The 18,538-nt window shown below is 40.3% G+C and overlaps 1 protein-coding gene and 1 long non-coding RNA gene across 3 annotated transcripts in view; one reads left to right on the forward strand and one right to left on the reverse strand.

Annotated features, from left to right (window-relative positions):
• The window catches only part of Col4a3 (collagen type IV alpha 3 chain), a 123,143-nt gene that overhangs the window by 14,930 nt on the left and 89,675 nt on the right, over positions 1-18,538 (reverse strand). For both annotated transcript variants that reach the window (XM_034521054.2, XM_076914918.1), the window contains 9 exons: positions 17,131-17,220; positions 16,662-16,796; positions 11,570-11,668; positions 10,678-10,767; positions 10,225-10,364; positions 6,430-6,556; positions 3,902-3,982; positions 3,423-3,521; positions 2,378-2,425 (listed from right to left, as the gene is read on the reverse strand). In XM_034521054.2, the coding sequence (XP_034376945.1) occupies positions 2,378-2,425; positions 3,423-3,521; positions 3,902-3,982; positions 6,430-6,556; positions 10,225-10,364; positions 10,678-10,767; positions 11,570-11,668; positions 16,662-16,796; positions 17,131-17,220 (909 nt within the window). The remainder of the gene's footprint in view (positions 1-2,377; positions 2,426-3,422; positions 3,522-3,901; positions 3,983-6,429; positions 6,557-10,224; positions 10,365-10,677; positions 10,768-11,569; positions 11,669-16,661; positions 16,797-17,130; positions 17,221-18,538) is intronic.
• The window catches only part of LOC143434828 (uncharacterized), a 34,795-nt gene continuing 23,892 nt past the window's right edge, over positions 7,636-18,538 (forward strand). The window contains exons 1-2 of the long non-coding RNA XR_013104626.1: positions 7,636-8,705; positions 9,524-9,678. This is a non-coding gene — a long non-coding RNA (uncharacterized LOC143434828). The remainder of the gene's footprint in view (positions 8,706-9,523; positions 9,679-18,538) is intronic.

The raw sequence follows: 18,538 nt of genomic DNA on the forward strand, positions 1-18,538 counted from the left end.
ATCTGCATGTCTCAGCTTTCCCAGTCCTGATATTTCAGATAGTGTATACTTCATACTACAGAGCCCTCTCCTCAGCTCTTCTCCTGTCTTATTTTAAAAGTAAAAATATCCCTGTCACAGCTCAGCTGCTTGAAAACATTTACCTAACATATAGACAAATGGCATGCTATCTTAAGATCTTAAATGCCGTGCATCTGTAAGCCACAGTTATTATTTGGTGGACTTTATAGTGACATTATTTATTTATTAGCTTCATTATTATTTATTATTTACTTACAGATAATTCAATAGAGCAGAGAAAAGCTAAACTTCAGGGTAGTGACGTGGGCTTGGAATTGTTGCCCAGTTTGACACAGAGGTAGTTGTAATCCTACGCAGTCCCCTGGCTGAATCTTTCCCACAGCTGTGATACTGAGTCAAGGGGGGGGATAAGCATGGCAAGAGGTCTGAAAGAAGACCCCAGAAATGTCACAGCATAGTACAAGGTATTATTTGTTGTCTCAGAAAACCTTCAAGAAACTGTGCTTTGAAATTCCAGGATAAAAGCTGTAGTATGGATTGGAAACAATCTCCCCTCCTCTTTCCCATCTCTATTTTTTTTTAATTAAAAAACGATTTCTCGATTTTATAAGTATGAGTGTGTTCTACCTATATGTATGTTTGTAGTGTGTGCCTGGTGCCCAGAGAAGCCGGAAGAGAGCATTAAATCCCCTGGGACTGGAGTTATATGTGGTGGTATGCCACATGCATCTGACGGTGGGACTTCTGTAAGAGCAACAAGTGCTTTTAATGCCTAGGCCATCTCTCTACCCCTACACTCCCAACCGGTGTTATTTGTGAGAGTAAATGGTGTGAATATAGGAGAGGTGAGAGTAAGGCTGTTGGCTGGAGGAATGTTGTGGGTGGGTCACTGTTGGGTAGGTAGTAAAGACCTAGAATGAGAAAGAGAATCAAAGTGTTGACTGTTCTGGTGTTGTCCTTGGTGAAGTCACATTCCTTAGTCTTGCAGTGCCTGTAATCCCCACAGTTAAAGGACGTGCTCCGAGGGCATCGGCTTGTGTCTGCCTCTTGTAGTGCTGTCTTTGCCCAGCAATGACCTCATACACTCGTGACATGGGTTTTATATTACATTTTTGTTAAAATTTCATTCTTTCTTCTCTAATCTGAGTTCTCTTAAGGATCTGGGAGAATAAACTAACCAAACCAATCCATATCTTCCAAGTTTTGATGAACTCTTCATGTCTGTTATCCCAGAAGCATTGAGGTGTGTGATCATTTGCATAACTGGACTATTTGTTATTTTTAAAGCTTTTGTTGTTGTTGTTGTTGGTGGTGGTGGTGGTGGTTGTGGTTTGAGGTGTGATTTTTTTTCCCTTTGAAAACTTATTTGCAGTCAAATGCAGAGTAATGCAAATACAGCATTTCTCTTCCAATGAGTTTTTAGCTTAGCCTAAGTATAGGAACTGAAGCTTTTCTTTTGTATATAATTCTACAACTAGACACTGTGATAGGGAAAGGCTCTATGCTGGTAGGGGATAGAAGGCTCAGTGTTCAAACACTGAGATTGGTCAAAAGGACAATCAAGTCTTTAAGCAATGACAGGAAAGGGCAGCTCCTGTCTGCTTCACACTTCAGCTCCAGTGCTTCAGTTCCAACATCAACTCATCTTCGTCAGGGTCTCATGGCATCATTTGTTATGAATAAAGCATGAGTACTACCTTGAAACACTCCTATTCATAGGATGCCAGGATAATAAAGATCGCTAAAAGGTACAAACAATCTGCTGTTTCTCTTGGCTTCTCTCTCTACAGAAAGGAAAAGAGTTCAAGAACTCTGCTTATTCTATGACACTGGCTTGAGAAAGATACCTATGGTGGGTCAAGAAACATGCATAGACATTGAGGAACATATTAGAGAAGTTGTTGTGTCTCAGATATTGATAGAGGTTCAGGGTAGCCCTTGACAAGCAAGAACATGAACCACAAGCTCGGTGCAAGGGCTGGAATCAAAGTGGGGAATGGCACTACCCCTGTACCTCAACAGCCGGGAAGGGTGCCCACAGGGAAGCCACCTCCACATGTATTCTTGTAGGAGTCGAGCCATTGCAAGAACCAGCTAACAGCAGCAGCAATAACACAAATCCATATGAATAGCTTTAAAAACTTGCATAGAAGAAAATCCGATAGGCTAGGACACAGCTTTGGAAACATTTTCTTTCTTGTGATGATAGCTTTAATTGACTATTAAGGTTATATTTAGTATTATCATCGAGGCATATTTCACTTGCCAAGTTACCTTGTTTGACAAGTCAAATCAAGATGGTAAATTCTGCTCTTGGAAATGCGCATTTTAAGGTCAGGGAAGAAGAAATGCCTACCTGGTACACCAGGGCTCCCTTTTGGGCCTGGATAGCCCCCCAGCAAGCCTGTAAGAGGCAATTTTTGATATATTAGCATTTGCTTAATCTCACTGCACCCTATATGTGAAGGAAATACAATTGATGCATGCTAAGGAAGGGTCAGAGACCATCTGTTCTATCAGTAAAGACTTATTAGAGCCACATGGAATTAAACACTATTAATAAGTCAGTGGGTGGAACAAATATTAAAGACAAGGGTCAGTGAGGAAGCTCTGTGGATAAAGGCTCATCCATCTCAGACTAATGACCTGAACTCAGTCCCCCAGGACCAACGTGGGATAAAGGGAAAATTAACCCCTGTAGATCATGCTCTTGACTTCTGCAAAATGGCTATGGCATGAGTGAATCCATAAGCATATGCACATACACTATATATTACATATGTATAATTCTATAGATAATTATTGTATATTTATAGGTAATATGTTATAATTATACATATATCCTATGGTAATCATCATATCCTATGATAATATATCATGTAATATACATAATAGATTATAATTATAATAATATATCCATATATGCATAATAAAATATATTTATAGACTATATTTATAATTTATTTATAATATATATTTATATTTTATAAGTTTATATAAAAATATATAAAATGTAGGTATAATAAATTATATTTATTTATAATAATATTAGATAATATATAATATATAGCTATATATTATATAGAGAATTCTATATATTATATATGCCTATATAAATAGTATATAATGTAGTGTATAATTTATATATACTTATATATAATCTACATATTATGTAACATAACATATAACATAATATATAGCATATAACATAATACAAAACATATAACATACAACAAACATATAACATAACATAATGTATAATGTATAGTTAATATATAATATGTAGTGCATGTATATGCATATAGATTCATTCACAGACACACACACACACATATATATATATATGTATATATATATATATGACTCATTCATATATATATATAGATGAAGAGCACATGTACCTGTTTCTCCCTTTTGTCCTGGAGGACCAGGAATTCCATCACGTCCTTGGTCACCTCTCATACCCATTGGCCCAGGAAGCCCTGGAAGTCCTGGAGGGCCTAAAACAAACAGAAACCCAAACCATGCCACTCAAAGACAGGCCCCCCCTTCTGATGGCCTACTGTGAACACCAGGCAGATAGGTGGAAAGTGCTCAAAGGTACTGATTTTTCAGAACTCTAGTTATGTGTTTAACTACTTTCATAGTAAAACAAAACAAAACAAAGCATAACACAGCACCCAAAAAACCTATGCCTACATTATCACTATCTTGAGATGACCGTGGTATTTTATACTGGCAGATACTTCAACTAGGTAGTGTTATCAACCCCACTATTCTGCATTCTGCAAGTGATAGAACAGTATACTTAGACAGTTCAATCTCAAGGACAAAGTGTGTTTCTCCAGACAGAGGGGGTAGAATAAGCTTTAAAATAAACCTGAAGGGCCAGTGCTTCCTGGAGGGCCTGGGAAGCCTTTGTGTCCTTTAAGACCCAAATCACCAGCAGGACCTGGTTTACCTAAAGATCCAGAGAGAAGAGAGAAAAAGAAGACCGAGATATAAGGAGTTAGTAACATCAGCTACTCGAACAGGCAGTTCCTCCCATGGGCCATGTTCAGGCTGCCCTTAAGGAAATTCCTGACAGGTCACCTCAGACATTTGTTCTGAAAAACGTTTCTCCTGGAAGCTACACAGCTGTGATTTCCTTCCTATGTTGGAGTCCTAACATCCAACTACTCAGAAGGCCATTGCATTTAGCAATGTGGCTTTAAAAAATTAGGGCTGACAAGATGGCTCAGTCAGGCTTGGCTACAAGGTGCTTGTAGCCAAGCCTGACGACCTAAGTTCGATCCCTATGCGAATTGCGCAATATCTGACTAACTGCTAAAATCAGGAGCTAACTGCAAATCTACCAAATCCTTCACTTAAATGCTATATTTATGCAAGCCTGCACCTGTAACCTAATAGTTTAGCAAGGTTTTTCTGTTTGTTTTTGAGATTTATTAAATACATTTTTTTCAGGACTAGAGAGATGCTCATTGGTTAAATAAGCATCCAGAGGTCCTGAGTTCAGTTCCCAGCAACCACATGGTGGCTCACAACCATCTGTAATGGGATCTGATGCCCTCTTCTGGTGTGTCTGAAGACAGCTTCAGTGTACTCACATACATAAAATAATAAATAAATCTTTTAAAAAATACTTTTTTTTCCCCTTTTTACCTTTTTCTCCTCCTGCCAGGGCTGGGAATTGAACCTAGGGCCTTGTGTATGTGAGGAAATGTTACACTAACGAGCTTCATCTCCAGCCAAGCAATTGTTTTTAATAAAACAAAATGAACACTTGTTATGAGCTAACATGGATTGCAAGATCCAGATCAGAAACATGTCAGGAAAAAAAAGGATTTAAAGTAGCACTACAGGTGTTATTATGTTCGTCATAAATTAATAGACTAAAGTCCTAACCCCCCAGTGCTTCAGAAAGCCATTGTGTTTAGCAGTGTGGTTGTCAAAAATTGGGGCTGGTAAGATACCTAAGTGGGTATTGGTACTTGCAGCCAAGCCTGATAACCTGAGTTTGATCCCCAGGACTCACATGATGGAAGAAGTGCACTGATTCCCACAAGCTCTTGCACGTTGTCCCCTGACCTCCATGTAGATACCACACACCACCCCCACAATGAATGAATGAATGAATGAATGAATGAATAGAGCTAAAAACTTGTATTTAAAATACTTTGTAAAGGTAAACAAAAGTGAAAACTCTAAACCAACACTAGTGGCATCTTTATAAGAGATCAGGATGCAAACACAAGGGGAGACAGGAAGAGATGGCTCTAGCCATGCCCAGAGGTCTCACAGGAGCCAGCCTTACCAGCACTTTGGTCTCAGAGTTCTGGCTTCCAGACTGTGAGAAAGCAGGCATCTGTTAAGTCACCCAACCTATGCTTTTGTTAGAAGCCTGGCTATGTTGTTCTAACCTAAGATTTGGCAGGAAGTACTGTTTCATACCTCTAGGCTGAATTTGTTGAGGCAGAACTTCAGACTTCTTGATTATAAGAGCAGGTGTTTAGGTTTCAGTCTGCTAAACAGTAAAATGAGGCCTTCCTAACTACTTCACCATTTTTTTAGTGCTCTAGAATTTGAAGTTCAAAGTTGAATCAAGACAACTGTTGTACACACACTGGAAATCGCAGCTTTCTGTTTACAAAGGTGAGTCTAAAATGTAAGGGCCGTCCTACACACTGCTGCTACCTTTCAGAGCTGTAAAGTCAGGGCTCACCTGTTGCAGGATATTTGATAACACTGTGAACCCCTGGATTGTGTTATTTCCTGAAAAAAACCTGTTTCTACTGGTGGTGTGCCTCAGCCCTTAGCTCACACTTTTAAGCCCTCTGCTGGAATACAAACAGGGTAAAGTTAGTTTGTAGAAGGAGCACCTATGTTTGAAAGTGATGTCTGAGTGGCAGAAAAGTGATGAGTCAGAGAAAGATTTGACAGAGTAGACTATGTTCAACTCTCATGAGAGAGAAAAGAGAGGGTATTTAAAAGAGTGCGGAGAGAGATAAGAAGGAGGTAGTTTTACAGGGAGAGTTTTACAGAGACAGGTTGAAGACAGAATGAGCCAGAGAAGGAGAAGGAGCCAGAAGATTAGAACAGATTGCCAACGTTAGTTTGAGGCCATGCAGAGCAAAAAGTCAAGAGGCCAAGAGAGGAGTCAGCTTGTAGAGGAGTCTGGCTTTGAGCCAGAACAGCTGAGTTGAACCAGCAAGTCAGAGATCACAAAGAACTAGAAAGGGGTGAGCTTATTCAGCAGCAGGTCTCAGAGGCTGAAAACAACAGATTTTCTAGATTGCATTGTACAGAGCCTAGAAGCTTCCAGGACTAGGTCTAGGTTAGCAGACAGAAGCAGTAAGCTTTTGGAGGTGACAATTACATCAGGCAAATAAAAGTTACTCTTACACTGACCTGGGTGGCCAGGACTCCCAGGACTCCCAGGGGCTCCATCAGGTCCAGCAGGCCCCGACTGTCCAGGTGGCCCAGGTAGGCCTCTTTCTCCTTTCTTTCCTTTGTCACCTGGCAATCCTGGATCGCCCTTAAATTCAGTCAAACACCTTTAAAGTTCTCATATAAGCAGGATATGTAGTTAGGATTAAATTAAATTAAACAAACGAACAAACAAAAACCCCTAAAACAACTTACTGACTTACTAATCTCTGCTGTGTATTTGCTACAGGCCAACTACAGGGCATGAAATGTGTGAGGGATAGATTAGCCTTGTGCTTTGTGAGGCCCAATGCAGAATGAGAATGCATCGCTTCTCTCTCTCTTTCTCTCTCTCTCTCTCTCTCTCTCTCTCTCTCTCTCTCTCTCTCTCCTCCACTCTCTTGCTTTAAACACACATAAAGGCTTTCAAGAGAACAAGAGCAGAACATTTAACTAAGATGGAATCCAGGACAGCACTGGACCTGTGTGAAGACAGACTGAATACCCATATACAATGCACACAGCCCCTGCTTTCATGGACTTCAGAGTCCAGCTGGGAGAGAGTTACTAAACAATCACACAAGTAGAAAAATCACAAACATTGTGGTGACTGACAGGAAATAAGAAGTAGGCTAAACCAATAAGTGCCCTGTAGATACAATGCTAAAAAAAAATGTCTGCCAACCAGATGTTTTGAAAAAAAAAATCTGGCTGCTTTACAATTCATCACATCTGTATCTCAATTAAATGATAATTCAGATCATGCATGGTTGGTGGTGACTTATACAGTTTCCATCAAGGATGATTGGAATGTATTATCTCATACTAGGACTCCCTAACCGGAGAAAAATCAGCCTGTGGCCAATGTAGAGCTCTGAACACTTCATGTGGTCACTACCTGTGAAAACCTGAATCTAGACAGAGCTGGTAAGGAACTGAATAAGAACCTGGTCAAGCCGGGCAGTGGTGGCGCATGCCTTTAATCCCAGCACTTGGGAGGCAGAGGCAGGTGGATTTCTGAGTTCAAGGCCAGCCTGGTCTACAAAGTGAGTTCCAGGACAGCCAGGGCTACACAGAGAAACCCTGTCTCGAAAAAACAAAAACAAAAACAAAAAGAATCTGATCAAATGGGATTGCCCTGGAGAAAGACACCTCAGTGGAAGGCGTCTCTCTGGTTTTCTGAAAAAAAAAAAAAAATCTAAAATTGTGCTTCAAGTATTAAAAGCTTGTTTTCTCAAGTCTTTGCAGTTTCTAAAAGTTTTCCTTCTCCTTCTGATGACTACTGCAGAAAATGGAAATAATAATAGCAATTTTTTTTTTTTTGTTCCTGTCTTGAGACAGGATCTTATGTAGCTTAGGGTGGCCTTCATCTTGTGTGGTCAAGGGTGACTGACGCTTACTACGGCTCATCCCACCTCCATCTCCCAAAATGCTGGAACTACAAGTAGGAGAAAAAAAATGCTATCCTGCTGGCTCCAGAGAGACAGTTTCTGGGGGATCCTTAAACCCTTGAACATCTGATAGAAAAATATCTTCTCCCTTTACAGAAACATGGACTTTCCATACAATTTAGGTTAGTGGGCCACTCGGGATGCTACAGACTTCTTCAGGGCGGACCATGAAATCCCTCGTTTGAAAGCTCTGCTTCTAACTAAAACACTTAGTTCTGAACCTGCTTTTCTTGGCTTTAGAATGAATGTCAGCTGAAAACCATCCACTCAAATATTTTCTCTCAAAGTAAATAGCCAGGATTGGCTATGAGACTATAAGTTTTCAACCCCGTCAGAAATCCAGAATGACTGAGTTAACTAAAATTATGGGAAGCACAAAGCATAGCTTCTAAAACTCAGCCAAATTATAGAGACCGCTGAACACCTGGACACTCCCTGTACTACAGAAAGTTAGAGCATCTGATCTTCAGCCTTCTGGCCCAGGAAGAAGTCTGACAGACCTTAGTGCTGCAGAATTATTAAGGGATGATTACTCTGTCTAGGCAGATATAATCAGTCGACTATTCTGCAAGTGTGTCCTTTTCTGGACAGTAATTTGTCTGTAGATGGAAAGAGGCAATTCTTGCCTAGTGGCTGTCTCACCACAACTGGAGTAACTCCAAAGAAGCTCAATTTCTTCTTAGAATCCAATACAGGAAGCTGTCAGGAGCATACAGGTCTCTAATCAAAACGAACATTACTACAGAAATGTTTGTAACGTCAATTCTGTGGACTTCTGACGTTTTGAAAACCAACTATCCATGTAAGGTAATCTGGACTGTTGTCTGTTAACTCCTCTCAGCTATTTCTAAACTTAGGAGAGATGACAGAGGTTCTGGTTAGTCAACAAAATGATGGACTGGGTATTAGGTCTATCTTGTATCTCACTGGTACAAATTGGCATAAATATGCTCTAATTGTATTTTGAGAGAAAAGTTTTATTTTAACAGGAAGGGTGATATGTAGGAGGAGCTAAGGTGGGAGGGGTAAGGAGAGGAAGAGAAAAAGTAAGGAGAGGAGAAGTATTTGAGAAGCTAGGTGATGAGAGAGGGAAAGAGAGAGAAAGAGGGCTGGGGATATGGAGGCAGATGTTCACGTGTCTCCACCAGTCAAAGATAGTTGATATATCTAGGTTGGGTAGTGGGTTACGCCTCTGATTGAGCATTACCAAACTTATAAAGCCTTTGATTAACATTTTAAAAAAGTGTATAAAAGCAAAAAGGAAAAGGGGGCATGGGATAGGGGTTTTCTGGGGGAAAACCAATTTTTTCCAATGGGGAAAGGGGATGGCATCTGAAATGTAAATAAAATATCCAAAAAAAAAAAAAAAAAGAAAAGAAAAGCTCTGCTTCTGGGGCTGAAGAGATGGCTTAGAGGATAAGACGCTCTTCCAGAGAGCCTAAATTCCACACCCAGCAACCACATGGTGGCTAACAACCACCTCTAATGAGATCTGGTGCCTTCGTCTGTTGTTAAGCAGGTGTATATGCAGGCAGAATACTGTGTACCTAATAAATAAATAGATCTTTAAAAAGCTCTGCTTTCTGGAATGTCTGTTAATGACTCTATACTTGCACATCTCTTAGGGTAAGTGCAGACAAAAAGAAGGTTTGAAGGAAATCAACCTAGAAGAGAAGCCAACACCACTGAAACAGCATGTGATTGCCACACCTGTCAAGAGTTTTGATAGCCCGCCTCAGTCTGAGGGGACACAGGCTCTGAGGAAGGACACTGTCACAAGGTAAAAATGTTCTGCGTAATGAAGTGAAGATATTTCTAACTGTTCTAACACAAGGAGAAACACACGCAGCTTAGGAGTTTGTTTACTTGTTAATACTACTGAAGAACTATTTTATTCTATGCCTTTTATTTTATCTTAACAAGACAAAGAGATTCGAATATAGAACGCAAAATCTCCCGCATGAGAAACAGCAAGAACAAAAAAACTTTATATCTGGAGGAAAGAAAACCTGCCCTGTCAGTTTTGGGGGCTGTTACCACTGCCTCCTGTGTGAGCACAGTTAAACGGCAGGGGCAGAGACATTTCTTGGTGGCTGAAATAGATTTTCCCAAATTGAGAGCATGAAATAGCTTCAATTGTGGAAATAAATAGGAATGTGTTTAAAAGAAACAAATACCACCACCATCAGCAACAAAACCAAAAACCGTAGCTGCCTGAATGTATAGAAATTTCATTTTTTTTCTTCCTGCACTGAATCTGGTCTTTGTTGATAACTTACGGCCCCCCACCTTTGCCAAAATGTAACTGTTTCAGTGGTCTATATACCTTAGGTCCTGGTGGTCCTGGCCTTGCACCTTCTGAATAACCTGGCTCCCCCTTATCTCCTTGGGGACCATGGATTCCAGGAAGGCCTGGTCTTCCAGCTGGACCTGGAATTCCCGAAGTTCCTTTTCTCCCTTTAGGGCCTGCAATGAGGACAGATATCAGGTAAGAAAAGAGAAGAAGGGATCTGGAAGTATCCCATCTTGATGTTTGTATGAATCATTTTCCAAAAAGATGGTTTTTCAGAATCATAAATATTGGGCTATATAATGTGTGATTGCTAGACAACACATGTATCTTGTTACTGCTCATGTTCTGGTTCCACACAGAATCTTTGTCTAAAAGCAAAGTTGACATAAACCTTCTATTAAATAAAAAAAAAAAAAAAAAAAACAGAAAATCTACAGTTCTGACTTATGGGCTCCCTGGCTCATAATAACAGGATGATAGCATTACCTGGTACCCCCATGTTCCCCATGCTTCCTGGCATGCCTGGTGGTCCTGGTCTTCCAGGATTTCCACTGCTCCCCGGATCTCCTCTAGGGCCTTGAGAAGAAATAGAGTCACATGACCAGTTCCTGGGTTTATGTGCTCAACAGATATCTTCTGCTTGCATGGGTAGATAGGTACAGAAATTTCTATTAAATGAAAAATCAAAACAATCCAAAGCATAGAAAACCTACAGTTGTTGTGATTTTGAGGGCTTATAATAACAGGATGCCATTAGCGTGGTCACACGTGTTCCCTATAAGTAGGTAAGTACAGAACTCCTAGGCTAGCTGTTAATTGTTCTTTTGCCTTCAGCTAGGGCTCACCATAGGACTGGGGACTTAAGATTTGGAAAACTGGATAAGGTGAGAGTCCTATTATTAGGCCTGTTCAAAGCTACCCTAAGACCAGCATCAGCAGAAAAGAGTGGCTCCTCTGAGTGTACTGCAGTACAGTCTGTCAGCATACTGAAGGTTAATTGCCATGTAAGTTATTTTGCTACTGAGGTGGCCTGGGATAGGAGACTACTTTGTAGCTTAAAATTGCTTTGCATACTCAATAACTTGTTTACAAAAGGAAGACACAACAGCGAAAATAACTAGAGCATTTTTTTTTTAATCTCTGACATGTTAAAAGTAAAAGGTTTGACTATAAAAATGGAATCGCTTGTAGGATGTTTATCAGTCTATCGATGTCAGCTACTAAACACATTTACTTTGGCTTAATTTAGAACAAATTTCTCCTGGAACACTTTCTAGGCAGATTTTGTGTTTGATCTAATGAATCTAGAAGTAGGCTTTATTATATTTAGGTCTAGGAAAGGTTAGAACATGAAGTTTCTATTGGAGAATAGCCATACCTGTAGGGCCTGGTAGCCCAGGCAATCCCTCAAGGCCTTTTGGACCTGGTAACCCTGGATTGCCTCTGTTTCCTTTTTCACCTGGATTTCCTACAAATCCTAAAGGTAAAGAGAAGATTTTAAAGACAGGCATTAGGAGCTGGAGGGATGGCTCTGTGGTAAAGTTTATGTCTAGAGTTCATGTGGCTGGGAGTTCCAGCCAGCAAACAGAAAGTTCATCAGACTCTTCCACACCCTTGTCTAAACTGATTGCCAAAGTACAACATCACAGATTTATCAAGAGCATGGAGAGGTGTAGGCTTTGTTAGAGGAATTGAATGAACGGAGGTCTAGAAGCCATTAGCACAGTGTGTGGCTTGAACCGGGCAACTCTCGTCACGAGAAGCATTCAAGCAACATTTGAAAGGTTGCACTGTAGTTCATCCGTAGCTCTCTTCTCTAGCATGTGTGAAGCACTGAGCCCAGTCCCCGAGACTGCAAACAAGCACAAGATTTAGCAACCTAAATACCTCTTCATTTTTTTGTAGTAAAGCAGTGTATGACACAATTCTTCTGTAAACAACCCTATTCTCAATCCATTTGTTAAGATTTATTAGGCAGTGGATAAGTCAAAGACCCTGTCTAGAGAATCACACTGTCAATCAGCAACAGCCCTGGGTTTTGAAAGTAGTTTTGCATGTCCAGGAAGCTCATTAACATCCCAGGACACCCCTTTATCCCTAAAACTCGACTTTGATCGATTTATTCTCCTGCTCATTTAAATCCACCACGACTCCTTTAGCACCAATCAATTAGAAACTTCCCTAACTACATGGAACATTCTGCAGTCTCTCCTTGGCCTTGGTTTTTGCCTTTTCCTGTTTATATACCTATTTACATACGGATTAAGTGTCTAATTAACAGACAGGTCTGGAGCTGTGCTCTGGAACCCAAAATAAACCACGTTCCCCTTCCCAGGTTTTCTATGCTTAATTAAGGAGACAGTGGAGCAACAAATAATTGCCACCCAGTGAGCTAAGTTCTGTGATACAGTTGGGCACAATAGGCAACCCAAGGGAGACTTGCTAGAAGAGAGACTGTTTTGTGGCTCAGCACTGAAAACATGTGGCTACTTGAATGAAGAAAGCATAGGACGAGACTGGATTCCCAGGTTAGACAATAGCCTATGCAGAGAAAGGGTTGGTAAAAGAGTTAGATTGTTCTGCACCTTTGCTTTTCCATTTGTCAGCATCTAAGCATGTATATTGTTCAGCACATGCATTTGCTCTAGCTTGCCGGCCATGTGTAGCTTGATTTCATCCACTCATTCAGGTATGTACTTAGTTGGGGCTCTCTGCCTTCATATAGACTGAAGAAGGAACTGAGGTCATTAGGTCTACATGGCAAGCATTTTTATTTTATCTGTGGAGTCATCCCACAGGTCCTGGCTTGATTTTATAAGGCTCTAGAGCAAAGGGTGCTTTGTAAAAATGATGTATCAATGTAAATTGTTAAAGGATTATAAAAACAAAACAAAGCCAAAGAAAAATAAACAACAGAGATCTCATATGGCCTACAAAGCTTAACATTTGCTGCTCGGATTGAAACAGTGTTTAGGTCCCACGAATGTTTCTTCCCCACTACCAAACCATTAAATTTCACTGTGACCAGTCAGTGATGCGTATGCATTCAGAACATAATAAAATCCCTAAGTCACAGACATTAAAATGTAAGCACTGAGCACATACATGGCACATAGCTAGAGACGTGTATACAGTATAAAGAGGTTCAGTTCTTCCTAACGCTTCATTATTTCTTAATTTCATGTAAGAATACAATGTATTTAGATACTATCCCTTCTCCCTCACTTCAGCTCCTCCCGGATACATCTGTCCTTCCCTAGCTCTTTCCCAATTCCCTTCCCTTCCCCTCATCCTCATCCTCCTCCTCTTCCTCTTCTTCCTCTTCCTCCTTCTTTTTTTGTTTGTTTGTTTTTTGTTTTTCAAGACAGGGTTTCTCTGTGTAGCCCTGGCTGTCCTGGAACTCACTCTGTAGACCAGGCTGGCCTCGAACTCAGAAATCCACCTGCCTCTGCCTCCCAAGTGCTGGGATTAAAAGCATGCACCACCACTGTCTGGCCCAATTCCCTCTTCTTTTTCCTCCTTTTCTTCCTTTTAAAACAATCCCCCAAGTCTAATTAGTGCTGCCCATATATGCATGGGTGTAAAGTTCTGTATCCTGGAACATGGGCAAGCTATGATAGGCCACAGCATTGAAAAAAAAAAAAACCAAACAAACAAACTGACCCCTCTATCTTGGTATTGTCAATTTGATACTAGAGTCACCTGAGAAGGGGAACCTTAACTGAAGAGCTGCCTTGATCAGGTTGGTCTGTGGCCATGTCTGTCAGAGATTATGGCTGAGGTGGGGAGGCTCAGCCTACTGTGGGTAACACCAATCACAGACAGGTGGGCCTGGGTTATACTCTGGTGTAACTCTCTGGGTTACAGAGAGGAGCAGTAACCACCATTCCTCCATGTTTTTTTTTTTTTTTTCCTTCAGGTTCTTCTTGAGTTCCTGCCCTAACTTTCCTCAATAATGTATTATGAACTGGAACTAAAAGCAAAATAAGCCCTTTCCTCCCCAAGTTGCCTTTGTTCAGAGTAAACTAGAATATTCTCCTCCAGTAGCCACCAAATGCCAGTGGGAGTGGGAGCCTCAGAAAGCCTTGGATCCAAGGGCTTTTCTGAACCCCTCTCTCAAAGCCTATTCATGGAGGCTCCTCTGACTATCATGTTTGCTGAGGTCTCTGCTTCTGGGAATTATTTCCTCCAGGAGTAGTGGTCCAGACACCTGGCAGCATGTCAAAGAAAGAAGGACAAGTGTGACCACGGGAAACAGCTGTTTCCTCTCAGTTACACTGGATAATCGACTTGATCTCGCAATACCTATGTGGGAAATGAGATTAGCAAGCACAGGTCCAGCCCCTTGGCTTTCGATACTGAGTTGCTGTTTATCAAGCATACAATAGTACTTGAACATAGTACTATGTACGCCTTCGTTAAATAGTATTCTATTTCTCATTTATACCTTACATTGTTCATTTTCTTGTAGATATGTCTGTTTCCTATTCAGATGTTTCAAAGTAATGATGATTACTACTGATTTTTACCCTAGTGTTTCTTCCAAATTTGGAGTGAATGTCTCTGTGTATAAAATTCACATTCTTGAAAAAGCAGGTGTGTCATGGCACCCTAGCATTCAAGAAGTTAAGTCAGGAGAATCTTGAGTTTGAAACCAGCCTGCCTATATAATGAATTCAAAGCCAGCATGGATTATGTAGTGAGATTCTGTCTCAAAAACACATTTAAAAAAACCGGATCATGCAGATATTCAAAAGGCTTAGATAATGCGTTTCTTTTTGTTGTTCAATCTGTGATCCTCAAGTATGTGTCAAACATGCTGACAACATACACCTTCACTTAAGTAGAGTAGATGATAGCTACTACTTCCTAGTTTTCCTGTATCAAAAATAAGTATGTTCTATAAGTTAAGTTTTCCCCCAAAGATCATTCATTTTCTTTGTTGGCAAAATTCTTAGATTGGGTGTCTCTCCAGGGCTTATCAGAGGTTAATTCTAGGAAGCTCTTCGGTATGCCTGGAGAGACTCTATTCAGTCTTTCTAACAATGGTCTATGCAGAATTTGTTTTTGTTTGTTTTGAGATGGGGTCCTCTTGGGTGGCCTGGAACTTGCTGTGTAGAGCAGGCTGGCCTTAAACTCAGAGGCATGGCAGCCTTTATCTCAAAGTAAATGCTTATGTGCCAAGCACAGCAATATTATTGATAAATACCAGATTTCTTAAACCACAAGAGACCTTTCTCCACTATAATGTGGCTCTGCAGTCACAGTGTGTATATATATATATATATATATATATATATATATATATATATATATAGTGTATATATATAGTGTATATATAATATATATATAGTATATATTTATATAATGCTTTCTCTTTGGTTAGAGTTTATCCTCAAAGGTAATATTTTACCCAGAACTTCTGTTGTTTAATGTTGCTTGAGGTCCAATCTGATCAAGAGGACTAGATTTGAACCCTCTTAAAATTTGACCTGATACTGGTTGTATATATTGTATAACAAAAACACCTGCAAAAGCCAGGTGATTTGAAATAATTCGAATAGATTTGATTTTTAGTCCAATAGTCACAGGTGGCGCTTTTGGTTCCCAGGGCTGGGGGGTCTGAGGAGAGACCATGAAGAGCAGGAAGAAGAAGAAGAAGGAGAGAGGAAGACACCATGGCGTAAGGGAATCATAAGAACTGGCCGTGTGGGCTGGCCATGGGAGTTAAGAGTGTTGCAAACGGAACTTGGCAAGTCATAACTCAGAGTTATTGATAGGGAGGGAGGTAGACGCTAATAGTTTAGAGGGTAGCTGTATGTCCAGCTCTAGTGCTGACTAAGGTTTATTATAAATATAAAAGTTGTGTGTGTTTTATCTGGGAACTAAATCATCAAAGGTGAAGTAAGAACCCCCTGTCTGAGATTAAGTAATTTCAACAACAGTGGTACTCATCTGAGTCTGAGTTAGTTAACTTTATCGTTATCGTTGGTTGAATCCATCTTCCTGCAAACATCCTTCCTTTGGTTTTTCTCACCTTCTGAAAATAAATCCACTGTGCATATTCACCAGTTTTTGTATGTCCATCCTTCTGCTGAAGGACAATAGGCTGCCTCTGTAACTTTGGTGTCACTGTAACTAGTGCTGCAGTGAACATTGCTGTGTGAATGTCAGAAATAGATGTTGTGTGTTTCACATACTTCTTAAAAAACTGGGTGTTGAGGCTTATGATAAAATAATCAGTGAGTATCTATTTAAATTCAGCAACTAGGATATAAAACTAATTTAGTTTTATATAAAGCCATATATAAAACTAAATTATTATGCAAAATGAATGCGTGCAGCTTCCACCTGGCTGTGTGACTCAGCAGGTGACTCAACCCAGTCAACTAAAGGGTTTTCCTTTTAGTCACAGAATCAATCAGCCTTAGTCCCAGAATTGGCCGACTTTAAACAGAACAGTTCTTTACCTTTAAGTCCAGGCTCTCCTTTGTCCCCCTTTAAATGTGGTGCTTGGGAAGGCCCAGGCTCTCCCTTCTCCCCTCGTTCGCCTTTGGCTCCCGGGCGTCCTCTTTCTCCTTTTATTCCTGGGATTCCGAGGCTACCTGACAGACAGGAGTAACCACAGCAGATCCTTATAGTGTGGCAGAATTCAAAGGTTTGCAGCATGCATATGATATAAAACAAAAGTGTGTACAGAGCTTCAAACTCGCTAGTGTTCCTGAGCACACAGCATTTAACAGTGTGGGCGTAAGTTTGCAGGGTGAGAATAAGATCCAATCAAATGGGGGGAGGGAATACAGAACACAGGAAAAGAAAATGCATTCTTCATTGACAACTATTTTTTTTTTTTTTTAAGAACAAATGCCATTTCTTTTGCGATTAAGTAAGTGAACACTATTCATACCTCATACCACCGAGAAAGATGTCCTCACTCACCTTTCTGCCCTTGTGAGCCTGGTTTCCCAGGAAGCCCGGGAGGGCCAGTAGTTCCAGGATAGCCCATCATTCCAACCTCTCCTTTCTCACCTATGGCAACAAATTAACACAAAGCCCTTCATGATGTATAGAACTGGAAAAACAAAATACTCCAGAAAATAAAAACATGTAGACAGAGAAACTGAGAGTTGATGGTCTTCTGTAAATAAAAAAAAAAACCGACCAGGTTTGTGTAAGAGGTGGGTTGGTGTCTTTTAAAATTTCATCTGTCTGGAAGTCATTGTAGCAAATACACCATGGTTGACCACAGAGTGCCCCAAATCCCTGATGCATCTGTCCTCTTTCCTTCTTCCTGGTCTGGTACACCTTTTGTTTTGGTCTTTTGCAGACCTTAGTTGCATTTAGTTTTTATTTCCTTTTTTTTTTTTTTTTTTTTTTTTTTTTTTTTTTTTTTTTTTTTTTTTTTTTTAATGTGGAGAGCTTTTGGGGCCTATTGGCAGGAATCTGACATTGGCCAAGGACAAGGAAATGGGCTTCAGGCAGGAATCTGACATTGGGCCATGACAAGGACGTAAGTTCAGGCAGAAATCTAATTTTAGACTAAAACAAGGAAGTAATTTCAGTCGGGAATCTAAATCTTAGGCTAGAACAAAGAAGTAGGTCTCAGGCGTTGGATATGACTTTGGGCTAGGACAGGGAAGTAGGCTCAGATATTTTGGTCATCCTGACAAGCCCTTAGAAACAGTGACCATGGGACTTTGCTTATTGCCTTGCTTGTTCCTTGATTATTTCCATCTATTGTATTGCTAGTTCCTCAACCTAGAACTGACCTAAATACTTGCATGTAATTAAAATGGTATAAAAGCAGATTGGGAAAGAAATAAACCCGCCTCGGCCTCAAAACTGGCTGGGGTCATGCTACAATGTTTTCTAATTGTCTTTTTTCTTTTTAATCCTCTCTCCTTGCTGGAGAACTTGTTGACTGACTGGGCTGGCCTGGTCAGGCATACTGAAGGATAAGGTTTTATTATGACATTTTCATTAATGGATGTCATCATACTTTGCTCTTATCCACCCTAAAGTTGGTTTTAATGTGTAGTTTTGATTGTTCTCTTATTATGGGAGACATGTCACAGATTCTAGTACCAGGAATAGAGCTAACACATGAGAGAAGTCCAGTAATAGGAACCAAAGCATAATGTATCAGTTAAGCAGTTATCCTGGTCTCCTCCCATTATAAATTTACATTGAACTGATAATTATGTGTATGGGTGTCTGAAGAGGCTAGAAGAGGTTGGCAGATCCCCAGAGCTGGAGTTAATACAGGTGGTTATGAGCCACCTGATGTGGGTCCCTTGGGAGAACATTAATCGATCTTAACTGCTGAGCCATCTTTCTAGACCCTGAA

The sequence above is a fragment of the Arvicanthis niloticus genome, chromosome 17 (genome assembly GCF_011762505.2).
Source record: "Arvicanthis niloticus isolate mArvNil1 chromosome 17, mArvNil1.pat.X, whole genome shotgun sequence".
Lineage (NCBI taxonomy): Eukaryota > Metazoa > Chordata > Mammalia > Rodentia > Muridae > Arvicanthis > Arvicanthis niloticus.